Genomic DNA, 21150 nt, shown 5'->3' on the forward strand with positions numbered 1-21150 from the left:
CTAGTAATAAAAGTAATACTGGGATCAGCTTCATGTTGTGGGGCTGTTTGACTCGAAAAGGAGATGCCATCCAAAGCATGGGACGGATACTATTTTGGGCATTTTCTTCATCCATGGGACACAAAGGATGTGGGAAGAAAACTTGCTGGAAATCTATGATTGCCACTTTTCTTTTGTCATTTCAGTTTTGGATCTTCAATTTTACTAATGATTGAGCAACTACTTGGGGTCTAATGTCATCTAAAAGTTGGCTTAAAGTAAAGAACTTTAGTCTATCATAAAAGGTATTCACTTCGTGAATGCATAGTTCATGTCAGTGAAAGTGACTGCAAACAAATAATGAGCTTTTTAGCCTAAATTCTTTTTTCTGTATTACACAGAATTGATAGGAGGAAAAACCGCGAATGGTAAAGACGAACCTATAGCTTATTGTCTGAGCATTTGATAAGAGTTAATGATAAAACATAAGACCAACAAATCAAAAAAATGGATATCAGCTCATAAGCAATATATATTGTTATTCTTTTGGCAAAAGTGACTCACCAACATCTCAATTCTTTTGGTCCCTTCATAGTTATTTCTGTCACACTGTTTTGAGGGTGTCATTTCTCCTTTAAAAGCACTTAAATTTAGATGTCTAGTAGTAATCACAGGTTCATTGTACATGAGCTACCTTTTTTTGCTTAGCTGCTGTAATTAGTGGCACCCTTTAATGAAATTTTCTCAGTTTACTTTATCAAAAAAAAAAAAAAAAAAAAGTTCTTAATGCCACACTAATAGTGTACATCAGGCATGTTACAAGTCATTTAAAAATGGTAGTACTACATTTCATCAAAGGCAATAATAAATAACTTAACATTGTTACAAGCAAAATTTAATAACTCAACAGAAAACAATCCAAGCAACCTGTTATTTTCACTCTACAAACACAAGTCTTCTCATCAACTTGACAAGTACTTACCTTAGGTCACATTGTGACCAAGGTTGATTTTCACTACTACAATTTGTACAGCATGACTAAATTGCTTCGCAATTGTCAAAGGAAGCATCTCTCTATTATCTCGTGCCGAAGGGAGAGCTGGAACGGACAGCACTGCGATGATCAGGTGTCCCTATTCGGTCTGACTGACCTGATCCTGGTTTTGCTTTGTTCCTAAAGTTACCAAGCGATCTCCAACTCTTCTCCGAATTTGTATCTGCATCCACCAGTCCATCAACATACTTTGTCGAACCAATTTTCTCAAACTGCACTCTTTGCCTGGGTGCGCTATGCGACCTAAGTTTCGCAAGGTATGATTCTGTATTAGACATATAGTTGGGGTGACCTGGGTAGTCCCCAAACAAGCTTCGTGAGCACTCGCTTCTCGAAGGAGATGGACCTCTTCTACTGCTACTCCCTGGTCTGGACAATGTGGAGTGCACACCAGGGCTGTGCTCAACAGTCCAAGCAGCTGGCTGATCAGTATCTTGACAAAATGTCAGTGACCTTAAAGATGACACTTCCCCTGAAGATATACTAGGATTTGGTTTCATATGGTTTGCCAAATGTTTCGATATAGAGTTGATAGTTCTTGTTCCGTGAGCATTGTCGTTCCAAGATGAATAATTTGAATTGTGAGACTTTTTCTCACTTGGTTTGGGGTTTAAGCGTGGTTTCCATGTGTCTATCTCAAGTATCTTGTCAGTGCTCTCATCATGATCTCCACCGCCTTTTTTCAGGGAGCTATCTCTGTAGCCATTTTTCGCACATTCCTCCATCCACTGATGTATCCATTGTGAAGCCACATGTGACCTATCCTGACCAAAGCTCTCATGCGGTTTCAATTTGGAACCAGATTTCTGCAATTAATATGGAAAATATAGTTGTAATTGGCAGACATCTAACAGAAATGAGTTTTAGTGCTGTGTTTAGTTCAGTTATTAGAAAAGACATCCACTTCTCTGGTTGCTAAATTGCACACTGAGAGCGTACTGCTAGCCATTCAGTGTGAAAAGTTAGTATGAAGGATAATATAAGGTCCCTTTTACTTCTACTAGCTGCCGACATCTCTGAGAATTAATATGCTTCCAAGGTCCAATCATGTGTTAAGCTTGGGAAGAGAATAAAATATAATTCAAAATTACTGGTGAGTGGTACCTTCAGGTTTGGCCCATGATATTTACAATTGAATGAATATTGCTGTGGATCATATTTTCTCGGAGTTGCAATGCTCTGCAAGATTTGTGGTAAAAGAGAAAATGGTTACCATACAATCCAATCAGTGTACAAGTTCAAAATTGATCAGTGTCGATAGTGCTCTGACCAAGTTAATTAAGGAAACGTTTTAATAAAAGAACATTCCAACATCAATCATGCACACTTCAAGATCTTACCAGTTGAAGTAGATTAACAATAGTTTGTCGACAAAACAACATTCAAAAGAGCCTATCTTTTACTGAGATCATGAGCTCAAGATTACAGTGTGTTTAGACAAGGCTATCCATGGCTCATCTTTTAAAATATAATACTTACAGGATGATCAAATCGTGAAACTCTGATGTTGGAATGAGAAGGATCTGAAGTTACATTCCGGTTGGCAGAGGCTCGAGCCTGGATTCGAGCCATGGCTTGCATACGTCGGAGCATATCTGCACTTTGTTTCCTCACTATACGACCTCTGACTAGTGCCTGCAGCTTCACTAGTCCCTTTAGTGCCCTCAGTGCTCTTTTAGCCTACAACATGCCCCACAGAACATAAACGTCAATTCATCTTAGCCATCGCAATTACTCAGTAGCGTCCAGTGCCTAGTTCATGAATCTAAATTATGTATCACCCAAAGAGATATTACAGTTTTATTTGAACCCATACCTCAGGGTGGGTAGCCTGAGAATTGATATATACTTGAGCACTACAATAAAGCAATAATACTTTATAGTTGAATACAAAGCACTATGGCAATAAATTATGAGGAGCAATCAGAAAAAACAGAAGCAAGGTGCTCGATCGTCTTCTTGAACCATGCTGCATGAGTTATATTAATTTTATCTAGTAGGTATCATCCAGTGAGGTCCGTAGGCAGCTTAATTTTGAACCTTTTAAGTGTTCAATTAGCACCAGTGGTGGATCTATACTTTCGGCAGCAGCTGAAGGTAGACTCATTGTCCTCCTATTCAACTCTACATATACAATTGAAATTTGTTGGAAAAACATTTACTTATATTAAACCTGCACCTATAGTCACAAAATATAGTACTGCTGTGGTACACTGCACCCTATTAATCTAAAATTATCGACTTGTCTCTAAGAATTCAAGAAATTTCTCCAGGAAACAATATTCAAGACTCGTCATTATATTAATCACATTAATGATGATTATAAGATTTGTATGGGCACCATTGAGCTACTTTGTTAAGTTAACTGGAGTGAAATAGGGTGGTTAGGAAGTCCTTTTCCTCAATCTTGACACCACTTAACCACCTCAAGACAAGAAAATCTTACTCCATTATAGTAGAGAAAGACATTGATGGAAGACAAGTTACTTCACCTAGTCCATTACTTAAGTTCAGCAAGACATTAGAAGAACCAACTCGGTAGTGAAGAACAGATAAGAACTAGTTTTTGGAACCTTCAGAAGTGAACACGTTTTGCTTTTTCCTACTGATAAAGGACTAGTTCAATTATTGATTTGGATCCAGGTAGGTAGGAAATGAGTTTTGTCTAAAAAAGTTTACTTTTTTTTTAAACCTTGAAATAAACAGTGTTTCTTTGCTGATACTGCCAAAACAAAAAAAGAAGAAGCAATCTTTTACATACCCTCTTTGAAACCCCAAAAGTTCTAGCCAAAACAATAAATAAATGAAAAAGGAACACAAAGGTGGAAGATTCAAATAAGAGTGAAAGTGACCTGACAGGCACGAAGGAGTGGATAATTTTGAAACCCATGGTATCATTTCGTTACGATTGCGAAGTCACTGTGCAACTTGTCAGTTGTCTCCTTCAATTCTTACTCCCCAACCATCAATCTTGATAACAACTAATTTTCCTAAAATCCTATTAACATTATTACTCACTCCGTTTAAATTTATTTGTCTTAAATTCTCTTTTGGTTGGTTAAAAAGAATTGTCTTTTTTTCTCATTCTAAAGAGTTTCTGATTAACAGACAAACTAATTGAAATGGAATGTCTAATTCCTATGGTCGTGAGGAAAATAGCTAGGCGATTTATCCAAGAAGCAAAAAAAAAAAAAAAAACACTAACCAAGTAAGCTCGAAATTCTGACTGAATTTTAACGGCAGCCCATTCACGGCGGCGTTCGGTGTTACTACTCCCATAGGTGCAACCGGACCTCTTACCACTTGTAAGCCTAACAACCTCCGCCGCAGCCTGAGCGGCCGCCAGTGCCGCCTCTGCTACCGCGGCAGTGGCTGCCGCAACCGCTATGGCGTGCTTGTTCGCGTCCAGTGCTTCCTCATAAGGACTCGCTTGTGGGTCTTCATTCCCATAAGCAATCTCAGCTCCAGAACCTCGAACAATGCTTCTCCCACTTCCATTAGAAGATTTTCCGAGACCCCACTTGTTATTCTTTCCGTCTTTCGTCGCCGGCGATGATTCCGACGGCGATTTCTTGGAACGGAGAAGCGAACGTAACCATCTGGTGGCTTTACCCATGTATCATCAGTTCATTTTTGGCACGAATTTAGTGGATCGTGAGAGAGTGGTAATGAATTAAGGGGAGTATGGGTGTGGGTATATAAGGTGGTTGGAAATTGGGACCCTAGAAATGTAAAGACGACGACTTTTGACAGGTAAGAATTGGGTCCTTGTGCTTCTCCATTGGCGCCCACTCTTCCGTCCTTACTCTCTAATACTTTTGGGGTTAGTAAAAGAGTGATTTTTTCAACGAGACTTATCGTAGCATATAATGTCATCCGAATATTCCTTCATTTTTTACAAATATTTTGAATTCGAATCCTCTATAAGAGTAGCATTTTCTAGAGAGTATAAATTTTTTTAATATAAATTTAAATTTAATCGAATTTTAATGTAGATATTGGACATCGAATGAAAAATCAGTAAAATAAAATAAAATATAATATAATGTCTAGGAGAGAATTCATGTTTGAGTACTTGCTTTCTTTCTGTTGTGACTTTTGATTTTTAAATTTCACGTGTATGGTGTAGGTTATTTTCTGTTTAAATGTAGGGCACAATACTATGCTACTTTTGTCCCATATTGGTTGTAATATTATTATTTTTTACCAGTAACTTAAGAGATCATAACAATATATATATTTAATATTTTAAATTTGTCAAAATATTTAATTTAGACATTCTAATAAGTCATATTTCAATTGAATACCTCAAATTTCTAATAAATTATTCTAATTAAATATTTTTAGTTTAAATTTTAATTATTTGTTTTTGCGTATGTTCTCATTCATTTATTAGGTAACTAAGTTAACAATACAAAATATACTCACTTCGTTTAGTTATATGCATATACCTCAACAACACTTTCTATCAAAAATGAAAAATTCGTTAGAAATTCATACAAAAGACTTCAACAAAAAAGTCGTTTCGATTTAAGAACAAACAATTTTTATCGGAAACATTCCTCCAATGAATTCCCTGGAAACTTCTACAGTCAATGGAATAGATAAAATTGTGATCAATCAAATATTGCAATAAGCCGTAAAAACTCAATTATTTTCTACTTGAGATTGATGTGTCTAATTAAAGGAGATGACATATTTTATGTAGTTAACATAATTATTTAATAGACGAATGAAAACATACACAATTTATTTTCTTCAAATTTTGGATCGATTGTGTTTAATTGAAATATAACTTAGTTCAAGTGCCTAAATAAAATATTCTAGCAAGTTTAAGAGTCTGACTATGTATTAAGACTAAATAAAACATACATTTTACTACTTTACTCTTATCTCTCTTCAATAAATTGCACTTTAATTAAGACAAGACTAATATGAGATAGAAGAAATGCTTTTTTCTTTTCATTTTTTGTCGTAATAAGGGAAACAAAATTTAAAAAGATGAACTAGTCATTAGTAATATATGTATGTGTAATAGTCTATTTGATCAAAAAATTTAAAATTAGCTTATTTTGAAAAAAATAAAATTTATGTCGGTAACTAACTGTTAAATTAATAATTCATTACTAATAAATTAATAATATTTTTTCTATTTGAGTTATTGATTTAGATTAAGTTTTGAACTGTCCTAGTCGGATGGTGTGAGAGTGGATAGGGAAGTTTTTATTGGAAGCTAACTATTTCTCTTTACTAAAGTCATTAAAATTATTTGTGTCACAATTTTTTTCCGTCTAAAATTGGGGGCAGGGAAAGGAAAACTTGAAAAGAAAATTACTAGGTGAAGAATAGAATCGTCACCAAAAAATTGAAAATTGAGGTAGCTAACCAACTAAAATTATTTGCGTAACAATTACTTCAAGTTGTCAATCGAAAAAGATCTTCACATATTGGAGATCCTCCTCTGCTACATAACAGACACATGTCCCTGGGCCATTAAGGCAAATCTTGGACTAGCTTTGTTTGGTTGATGTTTTATATTGTGCACTCTAAAGTCATTTTTATTAAGATCAATGGAACAAAGAGGAGGGATTTTAATTAATAATCTTCCCCAAGAAAAGTATTAAGTGGTAGTCAGTTTAATTGTCATATTTGGTTCTCACAGTTTGTTGCCAACTTTTAACTAGAGTATAAGATTTATAAGAAATTGAGACAATCATTCTGAAACAAACTAGCTCCAAATATCAAATGCAGAGTCTGTAGTATGAGAATGAGAAAATGTTTGTGTTATTGATTTCACATGACACACAAAGGACTCTTCACTGAGCTACATTACATGATCAGATTTTGCTAACTTGCAGATCACATAGGACATAGCACAAACAAAAAAATAAAGCGAGGGGCTAGGATATTATTCACCTAGTATAGCTGTAGCTAGGAATTGGCAGCTTAGTTTTCTAAAAATCAGTAAGCAAGCACTAATTAAGAATGTTGCCATGGATATAATTGCATAATGGAATTCAAGCTCATCACTTGAACATGCAACCTTTTACAAGAATTTGAGCTCCATTCAAAGTCGTTATTTTCCTAAACCATTTAGATGTGTTGGAGTTTGAACTACTCGATTAATCAAGTTTGGACGTTATTGTATGTTGTGTGTATGACGTATATATATCTTGTTATTTTTGTATATATAAATATATATCATTGTATATCATGTGTATGCCAATTGTATAGCTAGAACACTCTGAGCTATTCCATTCTGACTTTGATGTCGTATTATAAGCAAAATTTTAATCTAACTTAATCTCAAAAACTAGTTCATCAAGAAAGAATTGTCGAAAACAGCATAAGAACCTTATCCCATTACTCACTTTAGTCATGGAGGGCAGGCAAAGAAAACTCACTTGAAGAGCTACCAGGGCAGGAGAAAAGCGGCACTCGACATCAATTAAACAAGACCAAGAACAAAGCCATACCATGCCCTTGGGAGGAAGTCTAGTCTCTCTCAGGTCCAGTTTCACTCATTCACAAGCGCAAGGTGCGGCATCCGCTTGAACGGGGAGAGGATTTCCCTAAAACAAAGATAGGACTTTCTTTCCATCCTCAGATCAGAGATGAAGTTGAGAGTCAACTGTGAATGGTGCCTGTTTTCGGCATCAATCCTGATTAGCTCGAGTAAAGTGAAGTAATTGTCTTTTTTTTTCTCGACGGCGAATCGCCATTTCCCATTCATCAGCTTGGGAGAGGAGGTAGACGCTCCCCCACCCAAAACCTTTCCTGCGTAGTCTACCCTTTCTAAGGATCATGACAGTCCTTGATCCAACGAGGGATTGGTTGGGACAGGGAGTTATAGCTGATCCGTTTGTTCCGCTGTGAATGCTATTGGTCTTGGCCGGAAGAACGAAAGATACCGACAAGCACAGAGCAGCCGTCAAAAGGGGTTCCATAGAGTGGTCTAACCCAGGGTAATCCTTAGAGCTTTCTCCAATCTCGCTCGGCTCGGGGCGATCACTTGAACAGGGCGGGATTGATCGATCTACATCAAAAATTTAGGCGACTTCATTTATTTCCGAGTCGATAATTGCCAGAGGATGGAACCCAGTAATGGCTTGGGCCATTGTACCTTTTGATTATGGTATGGTATTGTCAGATTCGAACAGAGAAAGAAGGATTTTAGACTTTCGAAATAAGGGCAATGAAATTGGAATCAACTATATCCGTAGTATCAGAATTTCGACCACCCGATCGTTCTTATGACTTGATATATTTGGCTAACTACGATGAAATAGAGCCATCCACTCACATACTTCCTCAAGCAGCGGAAGACTCAATGCCCAAGCAGTTATACGTTGTTGATTTCAGACGATACAAGATAGGGCCGTTCACATGAAAGAAAAAAATGAATCCTTTCTTATCTTTTTTCTCGAGAGGGATCGGGCTAGCATGCGGAAAGCAAGAGCGAGCTTCTTCACTCCATACGTTGGTCCAAGATCCATCAAAATATTATTAGCTATCTACGATAAAAGTAGAAGGAAGGTGGCACAGTTCAACTAGTAGAAGGAAGGTGACACAGTTAATCAACTGAATCCGTGCTTAGTAGTCGTTTACGGTGGGTGGATAAGCAGGAGGGGATCCCTCTGGTTAGACTAACTAGCCGAGAAGGGGCCGATTGCTCTTTTCCATCAAATGGAAAGTTAGCTCGTAGGGCTGGCGCTGGTACTCCGTAGAAGGTGCATGAATTGACCTGCTGAACCAATCAAGGCAGTCGATTGTGAATCCACCACACGCGGGTTCAATCCCCATCGTTCGCCCATCAATAAATGGATAATTTGTTTTGGAGACACAAGATAAACCCCATGTTCTTTCTAGTCTCGTTTGGTTTCGAGAGCCTCCCTTGGCTCTTTCAAATCCTCTCAACAATAATTGACCATTCACGCATGCTTTCATGGGAACAACGAACTGGAAGAAAGGCATCTTCCACTTTGTAATTGAAGGGTTCCAAACCATTAAACCCTTTTTCGGAAACCGAGGAAATATTCCATCTAATTTTGATACTGGGAAAGGGAAAAGTACACCCTTTTGTTCTCAGTTCGTGGAAATTGCTTTCATCACTAACCAATTCAGCTCGGCTAGTGGGCTTTTGTGTTCAATTGTTTCTTTCTTTCGATTTCATTGATAACAAAAAGATAGTCTTTTTATTTGATTCCGCGCATTGTGGCATTGGTTGAGATTAAAAAAGGGGTATCCGCAAATACCAAAAAACATAAGCTGTCATCTCATATATATCTCTGACCCTCGATCGAACAAAAGGCTACAATTTTTTCACTGTCGCAGTTTTTTACTCCTGCTAATAGTTTAGTTCATTATCTAATGGATGTTTCCGTTCTAATACTCTATCCAAGAGTTCTTAGTATTTATCCTACTATAGGTGTTGCGACAATCTTTACCAAGTCCGAACGATTATCGACTACCAGATCCCCGCGGCTAGTCTCTTTGTCGTAGTAATAGCGGGAGAGGGGACTCCCTCACATGCTGAAGCAAGAAAGCCCCTGTCTTTTATGACATTTATAAAGAAAGTGATTTGGAATAACAACAAAAAAAAATAAAAAATAGGAAAAATGATTCATTCGCCTTTCTAAGAGGAGTAGGATCTTAACGAATTTACAAGGCCATGACCTTCTTTGGCCAGATCTTCCAATCTTTTCACGATCCAATGAATTCCCTAAAATCGGATGACACAAGGTAAACTGGAATAGGCTGATTGATCCAGGTAGCAACAGGCTCCTATTCGTTGTAAGATTACTGAAGGAAAGGTTGGTCATAAATTTAAAGAGTTTGCTTCTACACGGAAGCGAAGACCTTCAAGAACGTTAGAGGGATAGTAAGTAGATTGTTCGATAGCTTATCCACGAAGATGGATTTTCTTCTGGGCGACCACCATAGTACTAAGACTGAGCTGGGGAATCGGCTTGCAAGGAAAATCTTGATTGTGAGAAAGTCCATATCTTTCTATTTGTACGAGGTAAGAGAAGAGTCAGAGTTTCCCTCCTTGATCTTTGAGTTGGAGTTTGCCTTTGTTCGTACCAGACTCTTTGACTTGGTTGGGACAGTAACCTTGAATTAGTGGGGAGACTGCTGCTACTACTATTTCCTCGCTGAGGGAGAGGTAGGCGAAGGGTGGATTTTTGTTTAGCAGAAAGACGGATATTCCTTGCTCATTATCAGACAATCACTTATTCACAAACTTTGTGTGGGGAAAATAGTTTTCTTTCCCCTGCCTATGGACACCTTAGAATAGATTTGATTGGAAAGAGGGTGGGGAACGGAGCTAGTGACTAAAGCGGAGTCAATTCATATTAAAAGCAGAAGAGGAAATTCTCGATTTTGTCTGAATCTTCGTGGAAGAAGAAGAAGGCCAGCATTGATTAAAAAAGAAAAACTTCCTCCATCGCATCATTAACCGGTGTAGGATTCAAGATCAGGTCCAGGATTCGAGTCAAATCGACCTTCCCTCTCGTTTAGAATTTCTCCCAAAAGTAAGTAGGAGTGTCTTAGTAAGAACTAGCATAGACTTCTTCCCTCCTTTCTTTTCGACTTTTTCTCTCTCCTTTTGTTTGTGCTTCCACCCGGGCTTTTCATTAATAAGCTAATTATGATTCAATTGTGATAATAGTTTTTAAGCAAGCAGCTTCCCCTTCCCCTTCTATTCCCAAAAGGTGATTCAATAGGCTTTCTTTATTGATTCAAAAAGCTTCTTTCCCGCGACATGGAACTCCACAAACCATATGAGACTCCAACAACATCTACATCTATTGTTCTATGGAGCGAGATTCCAACAACAAGATCTTAAAGTAATTAGGATATATAATGAGTATTTTTATACTTAACTATTAGTTAAAGTAAGATGTTAAGTATCTGGTGAAGGAGTTTGACTATATAATTAACAAGGGAACAGCTTAACTGTATAATTAAAAAGTTGTAGTACATCTATGGCTAGCTAAGTCAAGAATCCACTTCCCAAAATCTTGGGTACTAGTGGACCATAAAATTACACTCATTAAAATAATTTCCCATCCCCAGGAAATCAGAATCAAGTTGCATAACTTGAAATTCAACGTTTCACTATTCTTGGGACTGTTTTTTTTTAAGCGACATTTTTTTGAAATGGAGGAATATTGTCAAAGTTACTAAAAATATTTGCCCTAATTTACTTGTTATTTTATAAAATTATGATAAAATTAATTATTATTTTTGGTCACATTTTAATTTAATGTTCTTATTAGGATCATTCTAATCTTACTACTAATCAACTATAGTAAAAAGAGGGATGAATTTTAACCTTGCCTTTTTAGATCTCAGGCTCTTAAATAAAGTATAATTAATTGTAGAGAGATAAGGGTAAAATAGTTGTTAAATATTTTTTATTTATGAACTCATTAAGAGACGTGTATAAAAAGAAAATGTGACAATTACTATGAAAATAATGGAGTGGATAAAACAAATTGATCTACCTAAAGAAATGGCTAACCCAACGCTTGAATTAAGAAATTAAATCTGGTAATTAAAGGTGATCATAAAAGCATATAAAGTTGTTTTGATTAAACAAGATGATAAGTGTGTATCTTTGTCTATTACTCTTTCCATTTCAAAATAATTGAATTATTGGAATATGACACACGTCTTAAAAAAAATACATAAATTATTCATTTTTTTCTATTTTTATCCTTTTCAAACTTCATGCTAATTCTCAATACTCATTTAATTCATTCTTGAAACTCAACCTTGGAAATTTAATTAATGAAGGATAAAATTAAAATAAATTTCCAACATCTACCTTAAATAGTGAACAATTCAATTATTTTGAACACTAAAAAATATTCCAACAATTCAATTATTTTCAAATGGAGGGAGTAGCTTCTTTTTGCTAGTATTGTTGTTGTGCTCTTTTGATATAAGATAACTCTTACTTTAATACTAGCATGTCTTTATAAATTGCAACTTCAATAATTCGAAATCCACTGTTTAATATCGTTTTCACAGCGATTGAAATAGCTAAAGAATCCTATGAGCTTCATTTCATATATCACAATTGTAATAAGCAAGAGAAACAAGTGACAAAAAAATGAAAAAGGCAGAGAATTGGGAATATGAAAGTTTTTTTTTTTCCTAAAAAAGAGAAAGCAAGTGCAGTTCAAGAATCTTGGGTAGATGGAGCTGTCCAATATGACTTAACTGCAAAGAGAAGTTTTTCCCTCTCCAATGGTCCATCTTCATGATCCACTATTTGGCTATCCCAGTTCAGCCCATCTGCTATCCTCTTTACTTTGATCAATGTATCTACATCATCTCTTATTATTACACTTCCTTCTGGCCTTAATATTCTGTCCATTTCAAGTAATATATCCTCCATTTCACATCTGTATTATGTATAGAGAACAGACGAATCAAGATTTTCGCTAAGGAAATTCAAAATATAAAAAGTAATAGACATACGAAGAAGCAAAGGGGATTCAATATTTTACTATATATGTTCAAAAAAATAATTTTGACCATGTATATATAATTTAATTTTTCGATCCCCTTCCGGTACCCTAGCTCCACCCATGTATATAGACAATTTAAAAGCCACAAATATTATTACCTGTCTTTATAGAGAGTAAATACAGAGTTGGCATGAATAAGATCATATGTTCTTGGGTAAGTTGACATAGCCTCACACCTGCAACAAATGTTCATGGTAAATCAAAAAATATACTAATGTCTAAATGTAACAAGGGAAAAAAGAAAGGTAAAATATAAAATTGAATAAAGCATTGTGAGAATTCATATGATATTTGTTTGGGATTGAGATGTATGTAGTAGTAAATTTTTGTATAGTGAAATTACCAGCTCTGGTATGTTCCGATTAATCCTCGTTCATAGATAACACCAAGCGTGTTAACCTTAGCTTCAGCAGGAACTATGTTCATGACCCAAACAGGGTCATCAACCAAATTGGCAGCAAAACCACCCAAGTAGGCATTCATATCTAATAGATTTCGGTATCTCCCCGGTTGGCCAAGTTGATTATTCACTGTCATGTAGTACGAAACTCTTCGTTTCCACAGTAGTGAATCCTTCTTGAAAGTGTCTGACGTGACCCCATTTACAGTTCCTCTGCTAATCCTTGGTGGTATCGCGTGTAATCTTTTAGGCCATTTTTCCAACTGTCCACCAGCTACCTTTCCTTCACTTGAAACTTCAGGCAAGGCAGTTAAACATGTTTCAATCTCTGTGTACCTGATTATATACATCAATAAGACAACTCATCAGTATAAATTTAATAGCCTGTAAACGACGTTCCATGATTGAAAGAGGGACAAACCAGGCTCTATCAGGATCTTGAGCAGGACACATTGGTGGATTTTTTGACGCCTTTCGCAATTCCTTGCAGTGTAAATGATTGTATGGCTTCTGCCATATAGCAATGTCATCCTTCTCAACAAACTTTTTCCAACACAGGCTCCTGGCCACTTTCTCAATTTTTGTTTGTTCAGCATTTAGGTCTTCTTTGGTTCTTTCCCAGCCTTTCCAGTATTTCCTCCAGTGGATTGGTGGACCAGAGAGGATCCAATATCCGCCAGGCCTCAGGACTCTGTCAACTTCGATCAAGTATGTCCCATCTGATTGATCGATCCACCAAAACATTAATTACTAAAATATAATCGCATTAGAGATCGAAATTAACAGAATTACTACGCACCATATTCGCCCCAAGGAATGAGGCAACGAGAGCAATGAGCCATATCAAAAGCTCTAGACGGATAAGGGAGTCTTTTGGAAGCAATAACTCCAATCAAAGCAGGAACTCCACGCTCAAGAGCAAATTGAACCTGTGCTTCATGTGTATCTCTAGGTGCAAATGATATAGATAAGATATTCCTTGACAAAAGATACCCTCCCCAACTCGCTACCTGTGTGTAAATTGTAACAGCTTCTTAAATACTACTCTTTCCATCCCAATTTATATGACGTCATATGACATAACACTAAGTTAACGAAATCAACGGTGACATTTGAAATTTGTGATCGTATACATATCTTAAATACTTGTATGGCTATAAATCATTTCATTAACAGTAAATTTTTTTATCAAAGTTAAGTTGTTTCTTGATTGGTGGTAATTTAAATCAGACCAGAGAAGATCCACAATGAGGAATATATATGGTTCATGCAATACTGTCAAATTTCTGGTAGATTTAACTATAGAATTAGGAAGAGACATCATGCATGCAGTGCCAGGTGTAGAGAAGAAATTATGCATGGAAAACTCTAGTACAGGGAAAAAGGCATTTTGGTTTGTTTCTGGATCCAAAAAAACTGTTGGCTCCTGATTTTGTGCATATTATCCACTCCCAACCAAGAAATGGACACGTAAAATTCAACCAAAATAAGATTCTTTGCAGACTTCCCCGCTCCCCTGACTTGTATAAATGTGGGAAAATAACTTTTATTATCTCAAAAAAATCAAGAAATGAAAACTAATCCAAGATAGTAGAAATCAAGATTCATGGAGCGCGAATAAGGGAGAAGAAAACACCCATAAAAGGAAAAAAAGCAAGTATTTTGCGTGAGCGAATTCAATTACACCCCTGTTTTATGGGCAAGAAATTGATCATACTAAATGAAGATTATAAAGGGAGAAATTTTTTACCCCACATCCTGTATCAATGGCAGTCCTAATAGAACCATCTTTTAGATTAATCAATTTTCCAATATCATCAATGTATGCATCAGCACCATTAGGGAACATGGTACCACCACCAGGGAATCTGAACCGGTCACCTTCGAATCGAATCCAGTTCTGAACAGCCTTCTCCACCGTCAATTCTTTATGAGGCACATTAGCATACCACGCCAGATCCCTGCTCAGTGGCCACTTGAACGGATTCTTGTAACCGTACGGCGCCGGTATACGGCATTTCAAGAATTCACTCTGTTCTGGACAATGCCTTTCTCTGTATATCAATCTGTCTCTTTTGTACTTTAACGACCTTTTGGGGTCTTCACATGGAGTGTACTCACTGTACTTAACGTCACATGGGGGGTAAATCTTGACCGTGTCATCTGGGACAACAGCTCCGCCGTTTCCTTCGCCATCGCCGGCGGAATGGTGAGTGGTGAAATCCAATTGAGGGGAAGATGATGATGATGAAGAAGAAACAGGGGAAGTAGTGTTTTGATAAGAGAAGCAATTAGTGGCAATGTTAGAGGTGGAAGTGAAGAGTGGAAGGCCAACGGTGGTGGTGTGTTGTAAGTGGCCAGCGTAATAAGAAGCACAACAGAGGAAAGCAATGGCAGCTAAAGAATAATAAAGATTGAGTTTTTTCCAAGAAGAAAAAAGGTGTGTGGGTGATGAAGGTTTGGAAGTTGGAGTATAGTATGGGGTTTGGTTAGAACCCGCCATGGCAGAGGGAAAAAATAGTCCTTTGATGTGAAGGGATATGATAATTTTTGCTGGCCAGTACTTTTATAGGAGTTAAGCACCCTGGGGGAGGGGGTGTTTGGGGGAGTTAGATATATATATATTTGACTAGTGTTAGAAATAAGAATTCCAAGTTGGACATGTGAAGCGGAGTTTACTACTTGTACATTATTACTCGCTCCTTATCAATTTATTGGATCTTGTGGTATACATATCTTAGTTTATAAAAAAATGAATGGCTCGTTATGACACACTCTTTAGGGAAAATATTTAATAATATAAATAAAATATTATTCTAGAAAATGTAAAGTAATTAACAAACTCATTAAATGAAGGGTAAATATGAAAATAAGTTTTAACTATTTTCTTGATTTTGGAATAATTCGCTTATTTTGAATTATGAAAAAAATCTCTACAATTCACTTAATATGGTGTATAGGGAGAATATCAAATATACCAATATGTTCTTTAATTGTGTGGTCTTAAATATGTTTATGTGAAAAATTAAAATTAAAGAATTGCTAAAAAAAGAAAAAAATAATTTTGAACAGATTAAAAAAGAAAGTAGGATAAAAATATTGGAACTCTGAGAGTATTTGTTACTCCCTCCATCACATATTAGTTGTCTATCTTACTAAATATATTTGTCCCAAATTACTAGTCAATTTACAAATTCAAGAGAAAATTAATCAATTTTTTTTTCATTTTATTCTTACAATTTTTTTTGAAAGTATAAATAAGTTCGTAAAATTTCAAAATGCTTTATTAAAGAGTAAATTAGTAAAATTTATTTATTTTAATAATTTTTTAATAGTCAAGAAAAAATGAACAATTAATATGAAATGGGAGAGTAATTAAACCTTTGTTGTGTAGTTTATTGGGACGTATCTAAGAAAGAAAGGAAGGTGGAGAGGGTGAAGGTGTGCATCGGTCGATTCGGTTCGGTTTTTATATGTTATTAGTTTGGTTTAATGATTTTTAATTTTTAAATATGTTAAATCAATAATCAAATCAATAAGATAGTTTTTATCAGTTTTGGTCCGTAATAATTTGATTTCCGATTTAACCAATAAGAAAATGCTCATTAAACAATTATATGACTTCTCTAACAATTTAACGCAACATGACAATAATGTAACTTTATAGAATAATCATAAAATAGAAACAGTACTAACTAACGTGAAAAAAACTATACAAGTCCAACACAAATAAAAGAATTAGGACAATAATGTGAATTGAAGGGATATGGCAAACGCCGGTGTGTGTAATACTGTATGTGTGACTCTATGTGTGTAAATGAACTATTTACTATGAAATTCAATTTAAATTTTTAAAAATAAAATTGGTATATTTGAATATTTTTAAAAAATATTATAAGTAATGATAATTGATAAATAAAAGTATTTAAAAGGTATATGAAAAGATTGGAGTCAAGGAAAAATTTGTTTATCTATCAAAATTTAAAATGTGTCACATAAATTAAGACGTACAAAACAATATTTTCTCCGTATCAAAATAAGTGTGTACACAAACCTTATCCTACAAGGTAGATATGTTGTTTCTGATAGACCCTCGTTTCAAGTAAAAACATTACAAAACAGTTTGGGAAAAACCGAGAGTGAAGAAACCAAGATAAAATGTTAAAAAAAGCATGACGATGCATACTAAAAATGGAATAGTCACTACCATACAATAATACGATAATCAAAGTGCTAGAAACAGTAAATAAAAACATAGATGAAAATAACAAGAAACTCCCAAGGTAATACTATGACTACTAGTATGAAAGACTAAGCGATACAACTCTCAACTATCTAAACTAATTCTCCACCTTAATCCATGTGCTCCATATACTTCTATCTAAAGTCATGTTCTCAGTATGTTAGAGTTGCGTAATGTTTTGTCTAATCACCTTCCCTAATACTTCTTCGGTCTACCGTTACCTTTCTTGTAATCATCCATAGCTAAATTGTCTTTGAATCTTGATAGCACAGTTTTTTATCACGTAAGAATTTGAATGTAAGTTTTCATTTCACCCACAATGCATTAATACAATGTGTACGTGACATTTTCATCGATTTTTTCATTACTCTAAATAATAGACCCAAAATACAAACTTAAACTTTCTTTCTTATGAATAAACTGTAAATACTTAAAACATTCTTTGTTATGGATAAAATGTGAATCAAGCCTCACCTTCACAAGTAATCACAACATCCTCATAAGTTATGTTATTGAAATTGCACTCCAAGTATTTTAATTTAATCCTGCTTAATGTGAATCTTTTAGACTGCATAATTAATTATTAAACTTCAAGCTTAGCGTTAATTCCTCTATGAGTTTGGTTGATCATAACTACGCCATAAAAAATAACATACACCACAGATTCTCTCATTGGATATGTCGAGTCAAATCATGCATCACCAAGACATATAAAAATTGGTTAATCAATTATATGATTATCCATGATGCAACCCCATCACAACTAAAAAATGTCCTGAGTCCTCGTCAATAGTCCTTATTCGAATTTTGGCTCCATCGTAGATGTCCTTAATATCTCTAGTGTACGCCATAGGAATATCTTTACTACTAGACATCTTTATAGAATCTCCCTCGAAACCTTGTCATAAGCTTTTTTAGGTAGATGAACATCATGTGAATGCCTCTCTTTCTTTTCCTATGTTGCTCCACCAGTCTCCCAATCAGATAAATGTCTCGAAAATAAACATGTCCCTCTTCACTCTTAGTTCCACCACCTTCTCCGTAACTTTCATAGTGTGGCTTAGCAGTTTGATATCCGTATAGTTGTCGCAATTCTGAATGTCAACCTTATTCTTATACAATGAGATCATCGTGCTCCACCTCTATTTGTCTGCCATCTTTGTCGTCCTAAAAATGCCGTTTATCTTAATCAGTCATTCCATACTTGTCTTTCCTTCGGTCTTTTAATGTTCCATAAGTATCGTTTTGGCAAAAAAAAAGAAGTCCCAAAATAAAGATCGCTTTAGAAATGCCGTTACAGGTCTGATATCTATTATCATTTATTACCTTCATTACTTTATGTATTTTGATTGCCCTATCTTGCTTTTCTATATCGCTTTGAACTCCTTATTCTTATTCTTATCTGACTTCTTTCTTATTTGATTTTACTGAGCCGAGGGTCTCTTGAAAACAGCCGTCCTACCTTGGTAGGAGTCAGGTCTGCGTACACTATACCCTCCCCAGATCCCACGTTGTGGGATTTCACTGAATCATTGTTGTTGTACACACTTATATTTTAGAGGATTGTTTCTTCTTCACAGTGTTTAATTCTCAAAATCTAATAAATAAAGCTAACTTATAGCCTGTTTGATCAAATTTTTGGGAGGCCAAAAGTAAAGTGATTGGATAAATATTTGAGAGAAAGCAAACATTATTTTTCAGAAGTTAAAAAAATACTTTTGAGAAAAATACATCAGAACCACTTTAAAAAAAGTTTGGCTAAACACTAATCGTTGCTCAAAAATATTTTTAAAATTTATTTGTTAAACACAAACCGTTTCTCATGAAAAATACTTTTTTGTAAAGCACTTTGAAAAAAACACGTTTCAAAATAAGTTTTTTTATTTTTGGCCAAATAGGCTATTAATAAAATATATTTTATATTTTTCTTAATAAGCATAAATTAAGCTAAGCCAACATTTATTTTAAAACAAATAAGTTTATAGTATCATTTAAGGGAGAGTAAATTAATTGAAATAGGAGTACCGTTAGAATTAGGTGTTGACTTCTCTGTCCAGTAGATGTGTGATTTCTGTTTTAAATGAATATCCTACTCATCCTCTCTTACATTGGTTCCCTTGTGAACATGAAAAAAAGTGAGATATCACATAGCAAGTCATTTTCTTCGTCTATTGTACTGTGCACAAATTCTAATCAGCACATTCATTAAGAATAATGTATTCTAGAAAAATATTTAGATTATATGTAACAATATTATTCTAAATCATATATATAATTTTAGATAAATGTTATGAGAGGTGACAATGGGGTGGGGTGGTGAGGATGAGGCTACCGTGAAGATAAGGTGTATTGAAGGAGAAAGGATATAATCAATGAAAAATGTCAATTGTGTAGAATTTATTTTCCCTACTTTTATTAAAAAAGTCATTTTCCTTATTTTAAGTATCTAGCTTGTTTTTTAAAAGGATATTTTCAAAAGATTTAATCAATTAAACATATGATAATTAAAAAATATTTTTCTCCGTGCCGAACACACCCTTATAGATGATTTGATCTTGAGGGCGACTTGTTTTCTAAATCCTATCGAAGTAGAGACCAGAGGACTTGATCTTCACTTATATCTGAGTTGCATAATTATTTGTCAGTCGACTCAAAACAAGTAGCTTTTTCTTTCGGCTATTAATTTGACAATAATATTTTTTAGCAATTATGCAAGAAAAAATTGGTAGAGTAAATATCTCAAAACGTCGCTTAATTATGAAAAATTATGTATTAAATTTTTGTATTGTATCGATAACTATATATACCCGATGTATGCTCATGTCACTATGGAGAATTCAAAGAAAAAACTACTATTAATCCTTATTTTTATATCACACAATTTTTTCATCCATATTATATTTTCATAATATAATCATTCCCCATTCTTGTGATGTATTGTTGAGTTTCTTTAAAGGTTAAGCCTTAAAAGATGAGGTATAATGTGAATTGAGAAATGAAAGAAAAAAATTAAATTTAAAGAGAAAGTTCATTTATCCCTCATTGATAATGAAGAGGAGATTTTTTGTACTTATAAATAAAAACACTTCTTCTAGCGCTTGAGGAGTTTAGAATAGAGTCTCTCCTCGTGTTGTTGTTATTATCGTCACCGCTCGGCTTATGATAATGTGATTGATTGATTATTTTTGAACAAAATTTATTTTTCACTTTTCACTAATTCATTTCTTTTTTATTTGCGCAAAATAAATTACTTGATTAATTATTTTTTCAACAGAACTAGTCACCTCCCTCCCACTCTCTCTAAAGCTTAAGAAATTTAACAGGGAATCCACCATTGATAAATAATAATTGAGATGAATCCTACTTTGAATTTAAAAAAAAATTAGATTTTGAATTTAACTCAAAAATTACTTATAGGAAAGAATTGTTCAACATCATATAAAAAAAATTATCATTCCTTTTATCCGATATGAAATTCTTCAATACTCCTAAATATAATGTTTCACGTACGCATGCAATCCTATCTTTATATACCTAAGAATCCCTAGAGCATATAGTAATTCAAATTGAAGTCATATGATTTTTGACAGGAAACATTTGAATGATGACTTGAATAGGGGAGTAACTAATGGTGATTACCAAACGTGATGACAACGGAGGCTCTTCTCAAATCCCCAAATAGACTAAATTTATACTACATACTACATACGTCTCATATTAGATGAGCACTTTTAACTTTATACGATAATTAAAAAATCATTAATATATTGAAAGACTTTATCATTTTGCCTTTTTTTTTTATATCAATGTAATATACATAGAGCATAGAAATAGCTAGTATTGGAAATTGTTTATATTCAAAATGCCATATTAATTGTAGGGGTAAAATAGGAAAAATTAGCAGAAATACTCGAGTAATATGGAAATTCCA

General features: G+C 34.7%; 2 protein-coding genes across 2 annotated transcripts; both read right to left on the reverse strand.

Annotated features, from left to right (window-relative positions):
- Window positions 1-793: 793 nt before the first annotated feature.
- On the reverse strand, window positions 794-4857 carry LOC129893822 (protein IQ-DOMAIN 23). The gene is made up of 4 exons (XM_055969230.1): window positions 4239-4857; window positions 2513-2713; window positions 2138-2212; window positions 794-1839 (listed from the first exon to the last, which is right to left on the reverse strand). The coding sequence occupies exons 1-4, from the start codon at window positions 4647-4649 to the stop codon at window positions 1057-1059; spliced, it is 1470 nt and encodes a 489-aa protein (XP_055825205.1). The 5' UTR covers window positions 4650-4857; the 3' UTR covers window positions 794-1056.
- A 7158-nt stretch (window positions 4858-12015) lies between these two features.
- LOC129895952 (probable methyltransferase PMT16) lies at window positions 12016-15558 on the reverse strand. The gene is made up of 6 exons (XM_055971743.1): window positions 14727-15558; window positions 13776-13986; window positions 13398-13695; window positions 12920-13312; window positions 12675-12752; window positions 12016-12450 (listed from the first exon to the last, which is right to left on the reverse strand). The coding sequence occupies exons 1-6, from the start codon at window positions 15477-15479 to the stop codon at window positions 12225-12227; spliced, it is 1959 nt and encodes a 652-aa protein (XP_055827718.1). The 5' UTR covers window positions 15480-15558; the 3' UTR covers window positions 12016-12224.
- Window positions 15559-21150: the final 5592 nt, after the last annotated feature.

Source organism: Solanum dulcamara, chromosome 7, assembly GCF_947179165.1.
Source record: "Solanum dulcamara chromosome 7, daSolDulc1.2, whole genome shotgun sequence".
In the NCBI taxonomy this organism is placed as follows: domain Eukaryota; kingdom Viridiplantae; phylum Streptophyta; class Magnoliopsida; order Solanales; family Solanaceae; genus Solanum; species Solanum dulcamara.

Coding starts and splice junctions, on each gene's coding strand:
- LOC129893822 (XM_055969230.1), bottom strand. CDS start 4,649: ATGGGTAAAGCCACCAGATGGTTACGTTCGCTTCTCCGTTCCAAGAAA. Junction 2,714..4,238: donor CAGAATTTCGAGCTTACTTG/GTTAGTGTTTTT, acceptor GGCATGTTGTAG/GCTAAAAGAGCACTGAGGGC. Junction 1,840..2,137: donor ATCATGGGCCAAACCTGAAG/GTACCACTCACC, acceptor TATTAATTGCAG/AAATCTGGTTCCAAATTGAA.
- LOC129895952 (XM_055971743.1), bottom strand. CDS start 15,479: ATGGCGGGTTCTAACCAAACCCCATACTATACTCCAACTTCCAAACCT. Junction 13,696..13,775: donor CATTCCTTGGGGCGAATATG/GTGCGTAGTAAT, acceptor TCGATCAATCAG/ATGGGACATACTTGATCGAA. Junction 12,753..12,919: donor ATCGGAACATACCAGAGCTG/GTAATTTCACTA, acceptor CATTTGTTGCAG/GTGTGAGGCTATGTCAACTT.